Raw genomic sequence first — 14,075 nt, 5'->3', positions numbered from 1 at the left:
GGGCCTTTTATCTAGTGACACTAGTGCCAACCACTTCGAAGGCAACACCACCACCATCATCGTCATCAAGTGGAACAAATTCGACAGCAATAGTCACGCCACCAAACTCGCCAATCAGAGCGTTAGGAGTAGCTCGCCGCGATTGGCTGCGGACGCGCGTGTCGAGTGTGAGAAGCATACCCCACCTTGTCCCGTCAGTCATTCTGGCCGTTGCTCTCGCACCGTAACCTTTGCCTGGCGCGGGCTCGTCACTGCCAGCCTTTGTGGTCCTCCTTTGGTGTGAAGCTCCCGGCCGGTTCCAGCATGCGCGAAATCGTTCATATCCAGGCCGGCCAGTGCGGCAACCAAATAGGAGCCAAGGTAAGACAGCTTTATTTCGTGCCGCATTTTGGGAAGTCTGCGCAAGGTGGGGCTGCTAGGCCTAACCGAACGTGAAATCAGCCGCCGTGGCCACGTCATTTTCGCAGCCATCAGCTGTAATTTCTCGCGCCTTAGTTCAATGCGTGTTCTTCTTTTTGCCCGATCGCTGTAATCAGGCGCGCATTTACGCTGATTTTCCTGCCACACGTTCCGAGTAGGGGACGATGTAGTTAGCCACGCCCGTTAACGATGCCGGAGCGATGACCCCAATGGGATAGTTGCCATGAAAGCCATATCGCGGCTGGGACAGGGGCGAAGTTTTGCTACGGGCTTTGCCCGTGTTTGGTAACGCGCAGCATTTTTATTCAAATTGCTGCCCTCCCGGTTATTTTATTTGCGCTTGCTTTTCCACTGTAAATCCCAGTGGTTCGCACGCGCAAGACAACGTTTGTGAGCCGTTCGAATTGTCGCGACTCGGCCGTGTCTTCGTTGACCTCCTTTTCAGAGTGTCGAAACAGCTTGCCTTCCCTGTTGTTTCCTCAAGAATGCTTGTCTTATTTCCATTCTCAGTGCCGCTTCCCGCATTCCTTATCGCCTCGCGAGAGAGCTTCGGTTTGCGGTGTGCCATTCTCATTACCGCACAAAACTTAAAACGCGCTCAGCTGCTGGGCTTGGTTCGCTACTCGGCTTGGCTTGGTGCCTACAAGGACTCGCTATATATTCCGATTCTTTAAAGCGGATCAACGTTTTTCGGGATCGCGTTTCTTTTTTTTTTTTTTTTTTTTGTCTTCCGCTACTGCAGCTGGGCCGCGTTAATTACTAATTTTTTTTAAGTGTGTTGCACAGCTTCGCTATGGTGGCTACCTTCACGCTCGAGTGCAAGCATTGAGGCTGCCGTTGTGACTGTGTGGCAGTGCTGGTACGATTGTTCACGTCGAATTTAGTGACCCTTAATGTTAACTGCGAAGTGCGTCGACGGCTCCTCATTCTAGTGGGCCAATAATGGCCGTACCGTCTGCGGTCTTCCAACGGTGATTTTCCTTGGTGAGCTGAAATAATTTTTTAAGTTTTCGCAAGCTAAACCTGTTTCGTTTAGATAAACCGGTGAACTTCTAATTTTTGCAGCGCAGTTTTTATTCTTGGCTTGTCTGCGCCCAAGCCGTATTTTATTTCTCCTCTGTTTAACTGGACTTCTTTCTACCAAGCTCCGCGATTCGACATTTTGGTTTGGTCATTTTATATCCGAAATTGCGTACTTTTTCCATGCACAACGTGCCTGTTACCCGAACTTAAGGAAATTGCAATGTTTATTATTTCTTTTGCAAACTGGATCCAAGTAAATATTTTGGCGGAAAAATGCTTTTCTCAGCGTTGATACCCACCTCGGTGCTGTGCGCAGGCGGTATTATTCACTGCGTGCAGCTAGCGTGCTTCATTGACACCCTCGACGTTTGTAGCGTAATTATTTCGAACCACATAAGCAGGCGGGCTGCGAACCTTTTGCGCGTGTGTTATTTAACATCTGTTTTTGCACTACTGGAACCAGCATGCCGTGTTGGAAGAATATTGCGATCCCCCGTGAGTGCCCGCGTGTTCTAGATTTCGGCGCACGATAAAGAGGCCGAGGTGGTCAGAATTACTCCCGGGCCCTCCACTACCGTGCACCTCATTGCGCCTGTGCAGCGTCGGTGCGTTAAGCCTCATTATCAATCAAGCTCGGACGTGCGCTTACAGCTAACGTCTTTGTCAGACTTTCTATTTTATCACTGCTCTTGCTGCTTTTTGTAGCGTGAGCTACACTGGCCGAGGTTGAGTTTCGCGCGGCTCCTGGATAGCCGTGCTGGGCATGCACGAGGAGTAGTGACGTCACACGCCGCACAAAACATTGCTGGTTGCCCGGCGTCTCTCACACACCCCACACGCCCAGCGTCTTCGCCGACCTCCGTTCCGCACGTGGCGGCCCGGTCCACTTGAAGATCATGCGAGGGGTGGGTGGGTATGGAACCGATGGCTCGTGCGTCGCAGCAACATCGGCGTGCGCCTGTGGCACCAGCTTAGCTCTGGGGAGATTGGTGACGCTGCGCCGGAGCCGCTTGATAAAGATACGTGTGTCACATAATGCGTATACCGTGCGTGTGTAATCGAAGCAGCAGTAAGCATGATACTCAAGCTAATCCTAGACAACCAGGAAAGCTAAGAATAACCAGCTGAACCTTGGCTCACGCTGCGTATATCCTGGCATAGCCGAGCGAGCCACTGCTAATTTTTATTTCGGGTAGGTGCTTCGTGATTTTGACTGTTCAGGCATGTTTTCTACAGCTGTGCACCCTTCAAACCGTCGTTGCCTGTATTCCTACCACGTGTAAATCGCCCCCCACGTATCGTCGGGTGGCGCAAGGGAATGACAAGGATCTCAGCTGTACAGCATAGTGATCAGCACTGCTGGCAGTAGAGTTTAAGCGTATCGTTACCGCGTTTACGTTACCGTCTACCGTGCGTGCGGGAGGCGTCTGCACGTGCGCGTGAAGTTCTCGCGAACGGTAACTTACCGTCACATGCGTTACCGTTGATAGCGAGCTTCCTGAGCAGACGACTTGTACCCTCACGTCTTGATTTCGGCAAAGGCGGCGGCACAGCCAATCAAATTATTCTTCGTTGATGTTTACGCGTTTTAATGCGTAGCATTATTTGCTGAGTAGTTTCACAGCCAAGAACGTGTAATGCCCTGCATATCCACAAGAATGCAGATTTCGCCAGAGTTCTAAATGTAATTGTTAGAATAACGTAAATAGACAATTAGTCGAACGAAATTTTGAAAGACAAAAATAAATACAAGAGTTACGGGAAATATCAAAACGTATACCCCATGACATTTCCACAATAATGCAGATTTCCCGAAAGTTTCACCTGAAATCGTTATAACACCGTAATTTTTTTCTTGCTCAATAATGCGCAGGAGCTTGACAATTACGTTTCCCAGACGAGCAAGCGAAATGACCTTCCCTATACTCGTGCTAAGCCTCGCCTGCCTTAAAGGAGTACTGACACCAAATTTTTACGCCTAAAAATGATATAATTGGCTTCATTAGTTTGTACAGATGCCTCACAGAAATGTTTGCAGCGATCCGAGGCCGGAATCTCATTTAAAGTCGATTTTGATTGTCCCGGCCGCGAGCTTCCACAAATCGGCAGCACTAGCGAAATCGCTTTCGGCGTGACGAAACATCGGCCGGCGTGTCTGGCCGGTTCAGGGTGACGTCATATAGTCGTTTTCGGAACCGGAAACGATATCCTGCGCTGCTGTTGTCGGTGGTATTCGTTTGGGCAGGAGACGTACGGGTGTAGCTGTGTGAGCAATGCTTGTAAACTTTGCGCACTTTGCGTGTTCGACGTCTTTGCTCTTCAGTTCGTGGCCGGCGCATGGTGTTCCCTTGCACTGGTGGCGAAAACTGCGCGGTGCGCGATGTCGACGCGCCCCGCGGCGGTGCGCGTCGCTGAGTTCGCCCAATTTGTTCTATGGCAAGCTCGCGGAATGCGAAGTACTGCTCGTGGAAGCCTGTCCGAGCAAATCGACGACGACGCCAAGATGCATTATTTTCCACGCGACGACATGCAGCGCTAAACGTGGACTGAGTTCGTGCGTGGCGGCGGCCGCAAGAACTGTCGCCCAAGCCAGCGGGCTCGGCGTTGCTCGGGTCAGCTTGGGTGTTAGGAACTTCAGGCTTAGTATCGTCACAGAACAGGGAGGATGTATCGTGGCGAATATTTGATCGCCAGTATCTGTAAAACTACGAATTACCATCCCTTACACAACTTTTCATCCCCCTTTTTCGCATACTGAGCTTTATTTAGGCGATAACTGCCGTTTCAGCGATCGGTGACCAAGACATCTGTCGTGGCCTGTTTTGATCACGACCGGCTCTGACCGGCTATCCGGTCGTGGTTTTGATTCTAGCGCGCAGGTGGCGCCATCTTTCGGCCGCACCGCGGTGCCGGCAGTTCTGGGTCGGAGCGCCGAACCTCCGCTGCCGGTCAACGTAGGCTTACCATCGCGGCAAATATCTGAACGCCGCTTTTAAATTCAGCGTTGATAACAACCCCTAGCACAATTTTTCACCACACTGACATCTACTTTCTCGCGATCAGATTGATTATAAGAGTGGCGACAAGCTGTTGCTATCACGGTCTGCGCCGGTTCGAGCCGCCGTAATATTAAAAATCGTGAATGTGGTTGGAAAGCAAAGCTGTAAATGGCACCCATAACGATTACCCATGCGATGTCACTTTAATTCCCTCACATCGCTCTACAAATAGTAAAACCAAAGAGAAGTGAAATGCACTTAACCAAACCATTTATTACTTCAAAGAGACATTCTTGGTAAGGTTAAATCAATGCATGATGCATGAACGGCGTTTGGTTGAGTTGCATTGGTGTAGCACAACAGTGGAAACTTTTTTTATAAGATTAAAGTAAGCTCCAACCCGGTGTTACACGATCTGACTTCTCCGTCTCTGCGCCGCGGACGGAGGCGACGAGATTTGCGGCAGAGGAGGAGGATGAGAAGGAAGAAATACTTCTGTTCAGATTTCTGAATGGCCCAGAGTGCAGCCCTGGGGAGTGATTCCTTCTTCTATGGGGCCCATATGCAGTCCGCGCGGCATGTGTTTCGTCCACCCGCTGAAGCTGGGTAGGTAGAGAGGATAGGCACAGCAGCATCTCCTATTGCTCTTGTTGGGTAGTTGACGGAAGGAGGGGAGGGTGCTCAGGGCTAAAGTCGCACACCCCTATTACGGGGCGAAGTGTTCCTACTTCTGAGCAAAATTTACATTCCGCGTCATAGCGATTCGGATGCATTACGTGAAGACGCGTAGGCTGTGGGAAGGAGCCCGGATTGTATGAGCCGTAGGATAGTTTGTTGCTCTCCTGAAAGGTCAGGGTAAGGCGAAGGTACGGTCTGTCTCAGAAGGCGATGATGCTGGGTTATCTCCCTGAACGTGGCAAGTGGGTGACTGTCCTCGTGCAGCTCCATAGCACGGGAGGTAAAAATAAAGGCTTGTTGGGTGCACGTATTTGTTGCCCTCCATTGAAGCGTAAGGGGGTGTCCAGATGAGCTGAATGGAACCGTTTTGGGAGACGTTTTTGAGCACGCGCAGTGCAGGTCAGGACACCCAACCCGACTGGTAATGCGAGTAGGCTTGCTGGAAATCGGTGACTACCCTCCGAACCCCTGGTTGAGTGAGAGCCAAGATGATGGCTGCCTCTACTGCTGCCGTCATTTCTTGGGTCCTAAGCGACGTACACGCAAGGAGGTTGGTCCTGGAGGTAGCCACGACGATGGCGTATTGCTGCCCTCGATATTTGGAGGCGTCTGTGTAGATAACTGCATGGTCCCCACCGAGGTTCGTGTTCAGTGCTTGAGCCCGTGCTTTTCGGTGACCCTCGTCATGTGAGGGGTTCATATTTCGAAGCAAAGGGAGCATCTTTAGTTTTAGTCACCAAGAGTCTGGGAGTATGTCAAGCGGAGTGACATTCTAGGCTGCCCAGCCAGTCTGATGAAGCATGCGGTTGCCCACCGCAGTTCTGAGTCGGACCTTCTGGTTAGAAAGATGGCCTTCTATCAGCTCTTCCACCGTGTTGTGGAGCCCCGTGCTAAGCAGCCTCTGTGTGGACGCACTCACGAGAAGACCAATGGCCTGCTCGACCGCCTTTCTAATCATTATTATAAAGTATCTGTCTTCCTTGTCGAAAAGGAGACAGGGGGTTGACGTAAGTGACTCTCGAGAAGACAAAACCTTCAATTAATCGAAAGGTACCGGATTCCTTTAGGCCTCGCTTCTTGGTGGCAACTGGCCTGATCATGCGTATGATTTGATTGATGCTGTTTTTGAAGCGCTGCAAGGAGACGTCACTCTTGGTGTTAGCCTCGAGATATAGGCCCAGGATCTTGATGCTGGGGCTTGGAGTGATGGCCTGGCCTTCAAGGAGTATTTGAATGTATTCCTTGATTTGGCGTGAGGGCGGACAAGGAGCTGTCATTTTTTACGTGGCCACAGGCTTTAGCACATTGGCGTACTAGAAGTGAGACGCCATGCATTGGTGTGAGCTTCCTTTAATTTTTGTAACTCTTAGCACATGAGCAAGGTGCGCACAGGGCCGCTAGAAAAGCGTGAGGGGTCGCGTGACGCTTTCACGTGGCATTCAGCGAGAACGCAAAGGGTAAACCCTTAGATGTGCTTGGTGAGTACACCATTTGTCTTCCCGTGTTCGCGTGGGCTCGTAGCTGAATCGGTGAGACAACGGGCTCTCGCTTTGGTAGTCTATTAGTTCCAGGTTCGATTCCCGGCGGTGCCACTAAATTCTTTTATTTGTTCGCTGGAGTTTTCTGGTGACACCAACGGTCGCGAAAGAACCCTTGGGGGGTAGGGGTTAAAAGCTTTGCTTTAAAATCGGACGACGGCGAAGACATCGCCGGCCTAATCGCCTGGCCAAATAAAGTTGCTCTGTCTGTCGGGTGGCAGCGACTCATCCGAGTCTGTCTATTCAGACATGTCGACTGCTGGGGCGAGTGCGGACCATGTGCAATCGTAGCAGACGATGCGGCGAACGTCCCTGACGTCACGGGTGAAACCGTGACGTCAGACTGGCCCGCTTGCAGGCTGGCCTCCGAACGGCCATTTTCCCGCGCGGCGACCGAATTTGAAACTGGTTGCAATAAACGGGCTATAATTCTGAGTTGGCGGCTGACGGCTTTCGGTTCCATTTTCGTAATTACTGGGCCAATAGGTATTCTTTAGCGAGAAATTTAGTGTCAGTACTCCTTTAAATAGTCGCTAGATTTGAGCTCGCAAAGTGCTTTTGAACAATGAACTTTATTGGCATCATGTACGGAATGCGCAATGAAAAAGCGTATTGACACGAGCATACAATAGTGTTCCAGAGTACATAAAAAAAACAAGCCGCGTAGAAATATGCGCCTCGGAATTTGGGCTTGGCAAGGTAGTGTAGGTTATTTGTAATACAAATTTCACTCATTTCCTGCCTAAAAATTGCGCGGGCGAAAATTCCAACTTACCGTGATTCCAATTCTACTCATTAGATAGCGGTCTACAGGTGATGACTTACCGGTAGCCGGAGTTTTCGTTTACCGCTGAACACGGTAAGCCACGTTTTAGCACAGCGCTTGCGGTTTGCGCATTCCGGCCGCCATGGTGTACGTAGCGACATCTCTTATATTAGTCTCAAAGCTAATCACGCACAATGTTGTTGCTCGATTTGCTTGCGATTGAAGTAGCTTGTCAAGTTTCGGACGAGGCGTTTAGTTCCGAAGATGGGAGTTTAAAACCGGGGGGGGGGGGGGGGGATCATCCACTAGGTTAGTGAAGGGTAGGGTAAACAAGTCGAACACAGGCAAGTCGGTTGACATCTTGACATTTAAGTTAAGTAGAAGTAATCAAAGCCCCAAAATTACGAATATTTTGTTTGTTTTAAGCACGCCAGTAATGTATTTGTTTATGCTGACGGAACGCTGTGCGCGAGAGCGCTAGAAATGGCATTTGAGCGCCCAAATGGCTATCTGGGTGCTCAGTTGGCTCGAATGTCATTTGAGCCGAATGGCATTTCAAAACCAACTGGCGCAGCACAACTTCTCATTTGCGTCAAGTGACATTGGGTTCAAATGACATTCGGACGCTAGTGTAGCAGGGGTATGTCACCCTACCGTAAGGAATGCCCACATGGCCAGTCGGATCCCGGTACTCTGGAAAACGGTACTGTAACAGTGTCGCACGCTAGACTGAAACTCTGTCGCCGCAGGGCAGGCGGCTGGTGAAGCTGTTCTACTTCACCAGCTACCAGACCGCGCAGTGGTTACAAAAGCTGCAAATAGTTGAAATTTGTCTGATTATGCATAACTTTCTTGTAACACTTCACCTTTTTGTTCACTATTCAGCCCTGCCTTTATCTGATGAACTGAGCCCCCTTCGCACTTCTGCAGTGCACTTAAACCTCTTCCCACACCATTTTCTTTATCTGCAGTTCTGGGAGGTTATTTCCGAGGAGCACGGCATCGACTACACTGGGAGTTACCACGGAGACTCGGAGCTTCAGCTCGAGCGCCTCAACGTCTACTACAATGAGGCCTCCGGTAAAGGTTCATGTGTAATATCCTCATGGGCAGCGTATATAGCGGGATAACCACCGCTGCTCCCCGATGTTGACAGATTAAAATTGCATAATATCATGGGTACTAAAGTAGCGCCCAGCATACTCGAATCTACTGTCCTTCTGCTAAGGACTGAATGCCCTGACCAGATCTATTTATCATATATTTTGAATACTTACCCCGGCAGTGCTTGTGGCGAGCGCTTTTATGTTTTGAGCTGACCGCGCCTCTGTTGCCTTCTTTCAGAAGGCAAATACGTGCCTCGGGCCATCCTGGTGGACTTGGAGCCCGGCACCATGGACTCCGTCCGGTCTGGACCGTATGGCCAGCTCTACAGACCCGACAACTTCGTCTTCGGTGAGTACTCCCCTCATTACCCTCGCTGTCATTGCTGGTCAGATGGGCCAAATCAAGTACTACCTATTAAATTATGCCAGCTACCATTGTCCTCCATAAGGAGAGCAGTAAAATGCCTGTAGGAGGGCCGTCAGAGGAGGAGACACAATCTCTCCAATGTTATTCACCGCATATTTACAAGAGGTATTCATGGATTGGGAACAGGTGGGAGTAAGGGTTAATGGAGAATACATTTGTAACCTCTGATTTTCTGATGACGTTGCCTTGCCAAGTAACTCGGGGGACGTTTTGCAAAGCATGCTTACCGCACTGGACAAATAGTAGAACCGTGGGCCTGGAAATTAAAACGCAGAAAAATAAAGTAATGATCAATAACCTCGGGACAGCACAGCAAGTTGAGATAGGTGGCGAGGCAGTGGAAGGGGTAAGCGAATATATCTACTTGGGCCAAGTTGTGACCCCCGGATCCCAAACATGAGGCCGAGATTAGGATAAGAATGGGGTGGAGTGCATACGGCAGACATTCTCAGATAATGAATGGCAGCCTACCATTGCCCCTGAAAGAGAAGTTATGACAGCTGCATTTTACCGGTACTCATTTACGTGGCAGAAACTTGGAGGGTCACTAAATGGATTCAACTTAAAGTGAGGGCGACTCGGCGAGCATTGGGGCGGAAGATAGGTGTACCATTAAGGGACAAGAGAGCGGAGTGGGTCAGGGAACATTCACGTGTTAGTCATATTAGTAGACATTAAGAAAGGCAAGATAACCATTGGTCATTAAGTGGATCCCTAGAGAAGGCAAGTGTGGCAGGGGGTGGAAGAACGTTAGATAGGGAGATGAGATCAAGAAGTTTTCGGGGATAAATAGGTCGCAGTTAGCACAGAACCGGGAGAATTGGAGATCTATGGGAGAGGCATTTGCCCTGCAGATAATGATGAAATGTCGGCGATTATCAACCTGAATTTCAAATTTTGCCTCAGCCCTTGTACTTTCCCACTCTCCGGTTTCACATCTCCCACTCAGTTGTTTGTTATACCCTGTGATAGCACGGCTTTGTTTCGAACGGTGTTCTTTATTGATCAGGTAGCCGCTATCTGCTCTTCCGTGCTTCACAAACGTTGTCCTCTCTCTAGGTCCTTCATGTGTGCAAGCTGCAGACATTTGGTATTGTTGCGTCCCATTTGAAGAGCCTACTCATCCCGGCCTTGCAGGTCAGAGCGGTGCCGGCAACAACTGGGCCAAGGGCCACTACACCGAGGGAGCAGAGCTGGTGGACTCTGTGTTCGACCGAGTGCGGAGAGAGGCCGAAGCGTGCGACTGCCTGCAGGGCTTCCAGCTCACCCATTCCCTCGGAGGAGGTACCGGCTCGGGCATGGGCACCCTGATCATCTCGAAGATCCGGGAAGAGTACCCAGACAGAATCATGAACAGCTTTAGCGTTGTCCCCTCTCCCAAGGTCTCGGACACGGTCGTGGAGCCCTACAACGCCACCCTGTCGGTGCACCAGCTGGTCGAGAACACCGATGAGACCTTCTGCATCGACAATGAGGCCCTCTACGACATCTGCTTCCGCACGCTGAAGCTGACCACGCCCACTTACGGTGACCTGAACCATCTCGTCTCTGCCACCATGTCGGGTGTCACTACGTGCCTCCGGTAGGTCCCCCTGTTGATGCTTCGGTTAAGTCCTTCCTTTTAAAGCAAAGATTTCTACCTTTACCAGCCAACGGTGTCTTCGTGGCGTGCGTGACAAGAAACTCCCAACGCGGATCGGGAATTGGAGGGCGCTTTTCGCTCACGGAGCATAGTGTAGATGGCACGGCGAATGGTTATCCATCGTTCCCCGCGCGCAGGTTCTTGCACACACCGGCGGGCGCGTCGGCGAGACGGCCACCAAGCCCGAGCTTTGACACCCCGGGCAGGCGCTTCTTTTACACCTAAACGCGGCGTTCCCGAGATGTCACATTCACATACTGCTGCACATACTAAGACATCACCGAACATTACCGCCTCCTTCACAGACAACTTTTCCCTCCTCACCCCTCCCTCACAGCCGATGGTGCCCACATGTGGCGTCTTCTTCAGACGCACTCCTTTCCCCACCGCACTCTATTAGTGCATACGTACCCTCACCTATTTTCCTCTCCCAACTGTCCCTTAATTGTGTGACGCGCCGGACACTCTCTAGCACTCACTCTGCGAACGTGCACGCGTCCCTTTCCCCCCTCTACCCTCCCAACCCTCTGGGAACAGGCTCTGAGGTGCTCGGACCTCGACTGCTCGGGCCCTAGACGTCGCGGCGGCCCTCTAGGCCACTGCCACTCCGCCTCCCTAAAACCCGAGTTCCAAATAAAGTGGTCTCTCTCTCTCTTTCTCTCTCTCTCTATCTCTCTCTCTCTCTCTATCTCTCTCTCTCTATCTCTCTCTCTCTCTCTCTATCTCTCTCTCTCTCTCTATCTCTATCTCTCTCTCTCTCTCTCTCTCGGCGGGGCGGCTTTGTCGTCTGCTTCAGCGACGGTTGTTTTGGGCCCGTCCTGGCGCAAGTTCCCGTTATTGCGCGCTTCCTACGCACGGCTTGATTAACTTGTTCAATACCACCTCCTGGGTAACCGGTCGGACTTGTTGTTGTACAGCAAAGATACGTTAACGACTAGTTTGCAGGGCGGGAAAACAAAATGTAGAGACATCTGGCCGCTAGAGAAACGCTACCTTTTGCGCACTTGAAGACCAATTTGGTTGTGTTTTAGCAGGTATTAAAGTGCAAAAGGAGCAACCCGTTCTGATAAATAGCGATTGTAAAAGTTCCCTAAGCTTAAATCGTTATAAATGCGAATCTCTAAGCTCACATGCCGAATTTTTTCGGTGTCTGCGCTTGTGCCGCGCGGTGGTGTAGCCCCGAGCTAGCACATCACGATGGCTAGCTTCTGTTGTCTCACCCTTCCAAAGACGCTCCTCTCCGTTTTATTTGTGCCGACGCACGGCCGGCCCCGCGAATTTCGGGTAACGGCTGGCAGAATCTGATTTCACTCTTCGTAGAGCCACGTGTGTTACGCATGGGCAATTGTTGTGGGTGTCGTTTACAGCGTCGCTTTCTAACCCCATCCCAGCGTGGATTGGAGCCATTTTTTTTATTTCAATCTTCGTATCTCAGCTTTGCCTTCTTCCCTTTCACGCACGCAGATTCCCTGGACAACTCAACGCTGACCTGCGCAAGCTGGCCGTGAACATGGTCCCCTTCCCGCGGCTCCATTTCTTCATGCCAGGCTTCGCTCCACTGACTGCCAGGGGTGCACAGCAGTACCGGGCGCTGTCTGTTGCCGAGCTCACTCAGCAGATGTTCGATGCCAAGAACATGATGGCGGCGTGCGACCCTCGACACGGCCGGTACCTCGCCGTGGCGGCCATCTTCCGTGGCCTCATGTCCATGCGGGAGGTGGACGAACAAATGCTCAATGTCCAGAACAAAAACTCCCCGTACTTCGTGGAGTGGATCCCCAACAACGTCAAGACAGCTGTCTGCGACATTCCGCCTCGTGGCCTGAAGATGTCGGCTACCTTCATTGGCAACAGCACTGCCATTCAAGAGCTCTTCAAGCGCATCTCGGAGCAGTTCACTGGTACGTCCTGGATTCCTTTGAATGGCTTCCGAACTTGACGTGGCTATGTGGTGTATGAAACTTAGACAAGTGCGCATGTTTGCCGTCGTGGAAATTTTACCCAGCGTTTGTGTGTGTACACTGTTTAGCATAACTGGTTTGTACAAAGCCTGTACAGGCGAGCATTCTCAAAGGTAACGTAATAGTTAAAATGTCTGCTATAAGTTAAATGCTACTGATCCACGCGTATTTAGTTCTCCAGGCGTGCTTCGGAACTACGCTTTCCACCAATGCTACTCCCAATTTCTGGTGTTTTACGAGCGGAAGCTACAGGGTGTTACGAGGCGCTATTAATGGGCCCGGAATAATTTTTACCACGTGGGGATTCAATTGCGATATTTGTGTAGCCTTGAGATTTCACTCTGGTTCCTTTTCCCAGGAGGGACTTTTCCCTAGAGGAGGTACTTGAGTGTGCACTCAGTCCTTGATTGTGTGGTGACCCGTCTCACCTTTTCCGTATTCTCTGCGCAGCCATGTTCCGGCGCAAGGCCTTCCTCCACTGGTACACCGGAGAGGGCATGGACGAGATGGAGTTCACCGAGGCCGAGTCCAACATGAATGACCTGGTCTCCGAGTACCAGCAGTACCAGGAGGCGACGGCCGACGAGGAAGGAGAGTTCGAAGACGTGCCGGAGCATGACCTCAATGCCTGAACGCCTCCACGTTCCGCTTTGTTTTAATTAACCCGTGTGTTTCCTTTATTTATTTTTTTCCCTCTTCCGCTCGTTCTGCTTTCGTGCCTGCTTTTTTTAAACCCGTGTGTTTCCTTTCACTTCTCTTCCTTGTTCTTTCGGGCCTAATTTTTTTGGTATTTCCTGTCTTCTGTTTTTTTGTGTCCTCTTTTGCCTTTTTCTCCGCGTACACTTTACCTTCGAGGAAATAAATTTTGTTCCACCACTTCACCCTAATGTCAGTATTTATGTGACCATTACAAATCCATAGCAGTCCACTGCAATAGCCTAGTTTCCAGGGAAAGTATTCAAGAACCGTTGCCTGTGTAGGCAGCTTCTTCGGTTTTACCGACACCGCATGACTTCAAAACACCCCTTGAGTCTCGTACTTCGTATCCAGAAGCTCCCCCAGGAACATTTAGGGAAAAAAAAAAAAAAAACTTCGTCTCCAGCTAACTTCGCTGCTTTTTGACCAATCGACTTGAAGTTTTGGAGAGTACGTAAAATAAGCGCATACTAAACTTGCGCAGAATTTCATACAGAAATATTTATTTGTTTTTAAAATAAAAATCTTCAAATTTTTTATCCGCCTGGGGTACATTTCTGCAGAAATGTTTCAGCAGGTAAATGGCTGAAACATTTTGTGTTAAATACCTCAGGCTTTCCTCTGAGCCAAAATATTAACCGTTGATTTAAAAAAAAGTGTGCAGCACTAACACAAATTTTGTGGTTTTTTAGAGAAAAATGAATAAAATAACCAGCTTATTCTGGTTCAGAATGTGTTACAGCATTGATAAGGAACTCCCCAAAAAATGGTTTCGGAAACTCAAGTAGACAAAGAGAAAATGCCGAATTGTCGCATGTC

The 14,075-nt window shown here is 50.1% G+C and overlaps 1 protein-coding gene across 1 annotated transcript; it reads left to right on the top strand.

The window, feature by feature from the left end:
• The first annotated feature begins 201 nt into the window (after positions 1-201).
• LOC144143505 (tubulin beta-4B chain-like) lies at positions 202-13,441 on the top strand. The gene is made up of 6 exons (XM_077675281.1): positions 202-360; positions 8,396-8,504; positions 8,769-8,879; positions 10,095-10,539; positions 12,064-12,500; positions 13,011-13,441. Exons 1-6 carry the CDS (start codon positions 304-306, stop codon positions 13,190-13,192), a joined length of 1,341 nt encoding a protein of 446 aa, XP_077531407.1. The 5' UTR covers positions 202-303; the 3' UTR covers positions 13,193-13,441.
• Positions 13,442-14,075: the final 634 nt, after the last annotated feature.

This window comes from Haemaphysalis longicornis, unplaced genomic scaffold, assembly GCF_048455015.1.
Source record: "Haemaphysalis longicornis isolate Haplotype H1 unplaced genomic scaffold, Haemaphysalis longicornis Haplotype H1 scaffold_1, whole genome shotgun sequence".
Taxonomy (NCBI): Eukaryota; Metazoa; Arthropoda; class Arachnida; order Ixodida; family Ixodidae; genus Haemaphysalis; species Haemaphysalis longicornis.
Note: the sequence above shows the minus strand (reverse complement) of the source record. Positions and strands in the feature narration are given on the sequence as shown.

What these genes read in the sequence shown, in the direction of transcription:
- LOC144143505 (XM_077675281.1), top strand. Translation starts at nt 304, where the DNA reads ATGCGCGAAATCGTTCATATCCAGGCCGGCCAGTGCGGCAACCAAATA. An exon ending in GCAACCAAATAGGAGCCAAG is followed by an intron (nt 361 to 8,395) that starts GTAAGACAGCTT and finishes CTTTATCTGCAG; the next exon opens with TTCTGGGAGGTTATTTCCGA. An exon ending in CATCTCGGAGCAGTTCACTG is followed by an intron (nt 12,501 to 13,010) that starts GTACGTCCTGGA and finishes TTCTCTGCGCAG; the next exon opens with CCATGTTCCGGCGCAAGGCC.